A 9126-nucleotide genomic window follows, 5' to 3' on the forward strand; every position below is an offset into this window, starting at 1 on the left:
GGTGTGACTTTTGGGCTTTGTCGTGTTATTGTTTTTGGAATTGGAGAAACAAGGAGTTGCATGATTGCAATTTTTTAAGACCAATTGATCAAGTGCAATATGTTAGCAAGTTAGCAAGAGATTACAAGACGGTTATGTGCCCGAATGATCTTATATTGCAGCGCCCGAGGGTTATATCTCATATAGGCTGGACAATTCTTCATGGAAACTTTGTAAAACTCAATATTGATGGTGCTTGTAAAGAAGGAGGAAAGCAGGCTGTGGTGGTGTTATAAGAGGAAATCAAGGAGAATGGGTTGGAGGTTTTGCTAAAAGGATTGGTATTTGTAATGCTTTTACCGCTGAACTGTGGGGATTGTTAGAGGGATTAACTATGGCTCATAGAATGGGTTTTACAAAGTTGTGTATTGATTCACATGTTGTTATGCAAGTTATAAGTGCAAGACGAGCCAAAGGAGTGACTGGATTTGCATTGGTTAAAAAGATCAGTTGATTGCTAGAGAAGGATTGGGAAGTGGAAATCATGCATGTTTATCGGGAAGCAAACAAATGTGCGGATGCATTAGCAAATATTGGTTGCTCTCTATACCATGATATTATTTTTTATGATGATTGTCCGAATGAAATTAAGGACATATTGTTAGATGATGCAAGGGGGATTACTACCCCTAGGATGATTGTAATTTAGTCTCTTATTCTATTTGGACTTATGCCCTCGGCTATATAAAAAAAAAAAATCAGTTAAAGATGTTGATATCCAAAATTTAGTGAGTATGATGGTACCACATGCATTAGAATTGCATTTATGAACTCGTTACATTTCTAATTGAGATGAATAAAGTGTGTTAACTTGTGAATTTGTTGATCTGGTGATGCGTAAATGATGTAGATGAATTAATATGAGCAATGTATGTTTTTTTAATTGATATATTCATACTTTGCTTATGTATCTTTACTTTTTATTCATAAAAAAAATATAAACTCGTCCTTTTTTGTGACACCGGAGATCATATAATCTTTTAACTTGTAGTTTAATGATTAAAAATATATCATTTAGAATAAAAATTTCGAAGCTGGTGTTTATGCTAATTAATTACTTTATAGCAATGTATGTATGAAATAGAATGTAATGCTTCAACCAATATTTTATACTTTCATTTTTTATCTTCAAGTAATTGAAGTTGTTTTATCCGCGGCGTGATTATAAAAAGCATTCTAAAACTAGAATAATTAGGAACATTGGGTTTAATGGAATTTCAAGCCGCTAGGGTACTTAAAAAAAAATCTAACCGATAAAATACTAACCGAAGAGGATGATAAAAAGTACAATCAAATTGGAAAGAATCATAATGATTTGGTAGTTGGTACTTTTTTTTTTTACTAAATCATGATTTGGTACTTTTTTTTTTCTTTTTCTAAATCATGATTTGGTACATAACTAGGCCAAAATAAGCAAGAATATAAATTAACCAGAGCAGATACATAAATAGAAATCATTTCCACAACTTCCTCAGTGACATATTTTTCTCGGTTTCCTTTTTCATCACCTTGGCCACAGCCATCTCAAAATCTTCTTGTGCCACATGTACCCTTCTCTCCCTCAAAGCAAACATCCCAGCTTCGGTGCACACCGCCTGCAGCATAAAAGCAGCAACCGAGATCGAAAATCAGCCGGCCACAGACACACACGTGAAATAATAATGCATCAATTTAAGCAAAAAACCTATGAAGAACCAAAACATCCACCGTATACTAATATGTAGACATCGATAATAATTTGAGAAAATGAAATAGATCAATTGAATGTAACTATATATGTTAGTATCGTGTTGGTATCATACACTGACCACATTCAGTATGAAGTATTGGTGCCACATAACATAGCTAACAACATCACAAACAAATTACTCTACACTCTCATCAGAGTCATCAGAGTGAATGAGTACTGAAATTCATAGCTAATCATTTTTACCATTATGGCTTTTTTTCATACAAATTTTCAGCAGAATGAGGCTCTCCTCACTTTTTCATAACAGGGTCTGCATTTTTTGTCATACTCCTACATGTCAAACACCAAACAAGTTCATGATTCCGATTTCTGCAGTATACACACTGTTGAGCATGATGCAGATTCTGTTTGATCAACTCACTCCTAATATTATTGCAGTTTATAAGCACAAACTAGTTATTCTTAAGTTTCTTTCTTGCATTTGGTAAAAAAAAAATATAGTCTTTCTTGCAGTTTATTTGCTCTACACTCAGATGAACTTATCTATATCACCTCACCGGCGTCGGTTTTACATTTCTTACTATCAAAACACTTCATTTTTCCTCATAACCTGAGATAATATCTTGAACAATAACACAAGTTAAGGTTAGTTGAAACTTTTATTTCATTTTTACAATGTAATATTTTTCTGAAACCTTATCCATCAAACGAAGTGAACACATGCATGCTTGTGCTTGGCATCATGGGAATATTATATTGCAAAAACAAAAGGCATCCATTGTCCCAACAAGTGAAAAGAGAAATGATAAAGGTATTCAGCTTTTCCCTCACAAATAGCTTCAACAAAGACAAATATTAAGATCATAACAGAGCGGCAGGAAAAACCGAAGATGCATTGCAAATTAAGTAAAATATACCTTAAGCTCGGCACCAGATGCTCCATTCATCTTCTCAGCAATCTTCTTCAAATCAATCCCTCGCATTAAATTCATTCTTCTTGAATGGATTTTCACAATATCGAGGCGAGACTGCATAAAAATAACGTCATTTTCAGGAATTTTGTTACGTATGCAGAAAGTGCATCATTCTTGGTACAATCATATCAAAGAGTAACATGAAGTAGTATACAAACCTCTTCATTAGGGTTTGGAAATTCAATCTTCCGGTCAATCCGTCCAGGTCTTAGGAGTGCTTGGTCCAGGATATCAATCCGATTTGTAGCCATCAAAACCTATAATTGCATATTTCTGTTCAGAGTTTTCTCAAATTGTGAACGTATATCTTAAATGAGTCAGATAGAAATAAATGTCCATTATGTGACAGATTTATATTTACTGAAGTACGCATGATGCCAGTTTTAGAATTCCCTTCAATACACTATAGCCTCGTTACAAAGCAAATGTATTACCTTGATTTTATTTGAAGCTTCAAAACCATCCAACTGGTTGAGAAGTTCCAGCATAGTGCGCTGCACTTCACTATCGCCATTGCCACTTCCGGATTCCATCCGGGCGGATCCAATACTGTCAATTTCGTCCATGAAGATAATTGATGGAGCATGCTCCCTGTGAAAAAAGAGTATTATTCAATGATATGAGAATATAAGAATAGTTGTTGATCTGAGTATGAAGGTAATAGACGGAATATGCTCCCTGTGAAAAAATAGTGTTCCGTGATAGCATTGGTTAACCAAGGGGCTCGTTTGGCCCAGCTTTTTTTAGAGCTTGTGCAAACAACTTATGCAATATAAATTAGGTTTTATGCTATTTTATAAGTTCACACTAGTAAAAATTGTAACTTTATAAGCTATTTTATCATAAACTACCTTGACAAACTTATAATATTATATAAAAATTGCATAAGCTCTTTGCATAAGCTCTAAAAAAAGTTGGGCCAAACGAGCCCACATATTTCATTATGTTACATTAACTGGGCATGGGAACTTGTGAATTAAAATCGTGAGGCACAGTTTTTTAGAGTTATAAAAAGGTTCATTTTAGTCTTTTCAAAGACTGGTTAGTAGAAATTGGGAAATGGACAATGTGCACACCAAATAGATTTTCTACAACAAAATTCAGCTTGAGATTGGTAAACTAATTTACTACAGATTTTTTTTTACCATTAGATGGGTTTATATATTGACTTCCGAAATTCATATCGTCAAAAGATTTCTTTTTTCTACCTTCTATGTTTGCTGCGAGGAAACAGATAATAAGTGGAAGAATTTGAGTGAAAAGATTTTAACCTGGCCATAACAAAAAGTTCCCTGACCATTCTAGAACCTTCTCCAATGTATTTCTGAACTAATTCAGAACCAGACACCCTGATGAATGTACAATCGGTATGATGTGCAACTGCCCTAGCCAGCAAAGTTTTTCCTGTACCAGGTGGCCCGTAGAGCAAGACACCCTATGATATGTAAAAGAGAGCAAATCAACAAAAATATTAACAGCTGCGTATGGTGATGGAGGATGTAAAATTCCGCCATAAATCAGAGGGAATATTACCTTTGGTTGAGCTATTCCAAGACTTTCAAACAGCTCAGGGTGTTTAATCGGTAGCTCAATGACCTGCGAATTCGAACACATACATGAGGCCCAAAAAAACAGCAAAAAAATTTCTAATATACTTTACCGCATTTGTCCCACAATAATTGTCACATTTACAAAAACAAAATTGTGCCAAAATGAATGCCACTTTCATTTTTCAATGTAATATTAGTTATTTTTTCCAATTGTACCCCCTAATTAATACTATGTGTGCATCACTCCCAAGTCCCAACTCAATATCTTTCACTATGTATTTATGGTAATAGTGAAAACACCAATAATTGATAATAAGGTTAATTTGGTAAAATTACTATCACCTTTCTTTCATCTAGTCTTTTCTTAATCTGTGTGAAATAAGCAAGTGGAAACAAAACATATATACCAGACAATTTAAAGTTTAAATACTAATATCAAAAGAATGTCATGCAACTTACTTCTTTCATTTCTTTGATTTGCTGATCTAAACCACCAATCATGTCATACGTAGAATCAGGAACTTTCTCAACTTTCATCAGATTGACCAACGGATCAACTTTGCTTGGCAGAACAAAATGAAGCACATAACTGTCATTGCGGAGAGCAACTCTAGTCGAAGGAGTAAGCTTCGTAAAGTCAATATTTTTATCAATATCAACAACATATTTCCCTTCCGGATGAACCTGAAGTAAAGTAAAGAAAGGAGCAATCAATACTTCATCTAGGGTAATAGGGTTTTATTCCTGTTTTATTAGTCTCAACTCTCATGCACAGAAGAATATTGCCCACCATTAGATAAAGTAATGAGTTCAGAAGTAACATGAAAATGAAGAATGGATGTTAGTCTGATGCACCATCAGAGTGATTTTATTTTTGTATTAGAAATTTAGAATAAAACTTTCCATAAGCCATACAAGACTCGGCATGATATAAGGACAGAAAAGGTATGCACTATGCAAATAAGCAAGACTACAAGTGTAGGACCATAAAAGTAGATGAAACACTAAAGCCAAGGGAGCACACGATGCATATTCGTCCCTCAGATAGCATTCTGCTCGAGGTAAGTGAAGAATTTTACAAAACTGCATTAATTCATGATTCAGAGTGGAAGCTCAAACAACATTCCTATTTATTTTTCTATAGGGAGACACAGACAATTGCAACAATGATTAATGGAGAGAGAGAGAGAGAGAGAGAGAGAGAGAGAGAGAGAGAGAGAGAGAGAGAGAGAGAGAGAGAGAGATGTCAAGTCAAGCAGATGTAGGGATGGCAATGGGTAGGGTATGGGTAGGGTACTATAGTACCCATCCCCATACCCGCAGATTGAAAAAATACCCGTACCCATCCCCATACCCGCGTGGGTAACAACTTTTACCCCCGTCCCCATACCCTATGGGTACCTAGGTACCCATACCCGTACCCGTTACCCGCATTTTTACTAAAAATAAATTGATCAATTATAAAATATCATATAATTTTAATATAATTAAAAAAATTTCAAAGATTTTAATATTGACTAATAAAAATTATAAACAAAATTATTACTAACCTTATGTTAAAGTTCATATTTATGTTAAATATTCACATTATTTTTATATTATGTTATAAATAAACATTTTTATTAAAAATATGTAATAGTATAGTAGAGTTGTATTGTTTTAAATTGATTTATATATATTATAATATAATAATATAAATAAAATAAATAAATATATATTATGCGGGTATGGGGCGGGGTGGGTACTAAGGTACCCGTACCCGCACCCATACCCGTTCATTTTTGCGGGTAATTACCCATACCCGTGCCCGTACCCAAAATGCGGGTTTTTACCCTACCCGTTGTGGGTAATTTTTGCGGGTACCCTCTAGGTATGGGTCAAATTGCCATCCCTAAGCAGATGATAATGATAGATAATATAAAAGAGAAAGGAAAAAAGGTTTGATTCATTGTGGTCGATCAAAGGAAATCAGAATAGAAAATGAGCTGACCTTGACCAATACTTTGCTCTTGCCCATAACTTTGACAACTTCACCAACATATGAACCAGGCTCCTGGAGAAGCTGCAGTTCTTCTCGGAGCATCCTCACTGTCCATATTGAAATTGAATAAGGGACAGATACATAATCTATTAGGGGGCGGGGGCAAAATTTTTTGACAATGGCTTTCAAGACAGTAATACATCATATTATTAGAGGTGTAAAAATGATAGGAAATTAGTTAAGCATTGATGAATTTAAATAAATTTGGAGGTACCAGTGTGTGTGCACACACGCATAAGTAATTGCATGTAAAGTTATAATAAAGCAATTGATAGGCAAACTAATTTTACTGCAAAAAAAAAAAGCACTTTTCTTAAATAAACTTCCTAATGAATTTGTGAAACAGAAAATATGAAGTTGGAAAGTGTGGCTACAGCCCACGCTGCCCCATGCCCCCATGTATCCTTTATTGGATAAGTTAATAATTTAATCAACAGTTTGATTTAACTATCATCAACCATCAGTAGTAACCTGCTATTGTCAAATTCTGATTATTTGCAATTGGCTCATTCAGTCTAATTTTGTGAAATATCATGTCAAATGAGATATGGTGTGTTTATAAGTGGGAGGCATGCCTCTTAGAATTAGACCCAACCCAAATTCTGAGAGCCACAAAGTTCCAAAACAGAATGGTCTAGGACTTTGAAAACACTTCCAAAAGAGCAACATTCATTGCAAAACTATACAATCCAAAAACACTATCTCAAATAGAAAATTAAAAACAAAACATGATCTTGTCCCCTTTTTACTTCTTTTTCAGCACTGCCTCCTTACTTTACCATACTCCACTATTCTCTACCATTGTCAACCTCCCCAACACCGTGCAAGGTGCAATAGCCCCAAACCTTTTTATCCACCTAATAAGGATATGGACATCAAGATGCACCCACAAGTCAGAACCCAAACCTATTCCCCATGCTAGCCACACTCAAACCCGCACAAAAACAACAAAGTTAGCCAAAGACCGTCACCCTCAGCACCATGAAGTGTTTCCTCGTATATGATCGATCTGAACCTAGTAACCACCAACGTCTAATTCCCCACTACTTGACCATCCTCTAAAACCACCACCTCCTCTTATTTATCGAATTGAATAATTGTAGTAGAGACCAACGGAAAAAAACTAACAAATTGTCGATAAATACAAGAACTAAAGAATAAAAAGAGGATTAGAGTTAACAGACCCTTAGAATTTAGATCATTCCGTAGAGCCTTGAGACGGTTGAGGTTATGTGTCTTTTGGCGAAGCTGGAGCAGTAGATCATGGATCTCCTGCAAGTAGTACTGGCGGAGACCCTCACCTGGTTTGGTGGGTTTGGCAGAGCAATTATCCTCCAGTGCACTGTGTGCGTGCTTCACTTCTACTCCCACAGTAGCCATTGATCAAATCAAGTAACTCTTCTAGTTCAAGGGTTTTTCTCTGATACATAATGTATACATTTTCAGATACATAACATGATATAAAATCAGCAAAAAGTGCAATAAAAATATTACCAAAGAGAATTACAAAATACATATATAGCATTCCAATTATCGGTATAGAATAGATAGACCATTAGAAACTATCTTTAGCCATGGAGCAAGTTATTTGAATCGGAACTTATATTGTCATGTATTATGTTTAGGAATCAATCACGTGAGTAGAACCAAAGGGATTGGATATTTGCGTCACATCATAAATTATGACTACAAAATAACATGCATGAAAATTACAAGTATAAATTATCCAAACTAGATTCTTTTCCCCTTTGATAAAACAAACTCCTTTATGCACAAAAAACCCTTTTCTATGAAAAATCACATGATAATGTCAAAGGGTACTAAATCTTCCTCGAGTTGTAACTTCCAACAGTGTCTGTGTCTATCACAACAAGCGTCTAATATATACCATCCCCAAAGGACGGATCAAGTCATTGAGCTCAAATGGTTAAGGAGCTCTCCAAGGACAAATTCTTTGAGAGAACCCGAGTTCGATCCCTGAGTGACACGGTTCTTAGTCAGACTTTACTTATCTCCATGTCAAACTCCAGATTACCACAACCCCTTTCCCCGGGAAAGGGAGGTTAACAACAAAAAAAATAATATATTATTCCCAAAGATATGATTTTTTTATACTTTTTGCCATTTCAACGTGAAAGGTGAAGAAACAAGAACCCTTTTATATAAGTTTTTACACTCAAAAATCAAAATTTGTTTTTAAAACCATGTTACAAAATGGCAACTCAATCAAAATTCAATTTAAGGTTTTAATTAGTATGAACAGTAGTGACATTAATTGGTAACAAATTAAAATCGGAATAAAATGCAAAATAAAATGATAGATGGAAGCAAAAGAAAGAAGAACAAGAATGAATACCTTATACTAATGTGTTTAATGGAGCAGCAATAAACTAAGAAGATGGAGAAGCTTCTCGGGACGGAGATTGAAACGAAAACAGAGATAGATGTATGTCGATCGAGTCGAGGATGCGATCACAAAATCAAATCGATATCTTAATTTCTTTTTCTTTTATATTTTTATTTTTTACTCATATACAATACATATATATTATGGTTTCTTGCTCAACAATGTAAGAACAAATTTTTTTTTTCTTGTTCAACAATGCAAATCGATATGTTAATTTCTTTTTCTTTTATGTTTTTATTTTTTACTCATATAGTATTATGGTTTCTTGTTCAACAATGTAAGAATAATTTATTTATTTTTTAATAAAGGAATAAGTTTGGCTTTGATTTTTTTATTAATTTGAGGACAAAGTGACCATCACTATTTTTTTTTACCGAAAAAACAAAGATATTCATCCATTCAAATCGGCAGAGTATATCAATCGA

At 34.4% G+C, this 9126-nt stretch overlaps 1 protein-coding gene across 2 annotated transcripts; it reads right to left on the reverse strand.

Moving 5' to 3' along the window:
• Positions 1-1314: 1314 nt before the first annotated feature.
• Positions 1315-8923, reverse strand: LOC123920158 (26S proteasome regulatory subunit 8 homolog A-like). 2 transcript variants are annotated; one of them, XM_045972344.1, is made up of 10 exons: positions 8651-8923; positions 7479-7714; positions 6244-6341; positions 4713-4937; positions 4237-4299; positions 3975-4138; positions 3138-3294; positions 2862-2960; positions 2647-2757; positions 1315-1634 (listed from the first exon to the last, which is right to left on the reverse strand). In XM_045972344.1, the coding sequence occupies exons 2-10, from the start codon at positions 7672-7674 to the stop codon at positions 1494-1496; spliced, it is 1254 nt and encodes a 417-aa protein (XP_045828300.1). In that variant the 5' UTR covers positions 7675-7714; positions 8651-8923; the 3' UTR covers positions 1315-1493. The 2 variants fall into 2 exon arrangements, with proteins under 2 accessions (XP_045828300.1, XP_045828299.1); XM_045972343.1 differs by lacking the exon at positions 8651-8923 and adding an exon at positions 7789-8146.
• Between the last annotated feature and the right edge of the window lie 203 nt (positions 8924-9126).

Source organism: Trifolium pratense, linkage group LG4, assembly GCF_020283565.1.
Source record: "Trifolium pratense cultivar HEN17-A07 linkage group LG4, ARS_RC_1.1, whole genome shotgun sequence".
Classification (NCBI taxonomy): Eukaryota; Viridiplantae; Streptophyta; class Magnoliopsida; order Fabales; family Fabaceae; genus Trifolium; species Trifolium pratense.

What these genes read in the sequence shown, in the direction of transcription:
- LOC123920158 (XM_045972344.1), bottom strand. Translation starts at nt 7,674, where the DNA reads ATGGCTACTGTGGGAGTAGAAGTGAAGCACGCACACAGTGCACTGGAG. An exon ending in AAATCAAAGAAATGAAAGAA is followed by an intron (nt 4,300 to 4,712) that starts GTAAGTTGCATG and finishes TCGAATTCGCAG; the next exon opens with GTCATTGAGCTACCGATTAA. An exon ending in TTGGAATAGCTCAACCAAAG is followed by an intron (nt 4,139 to 4,236) that starts GTAATATTCCCT and finishes TACATATCATAG; the next exon opens with GGTGTCTTGCTCTACGGGCC.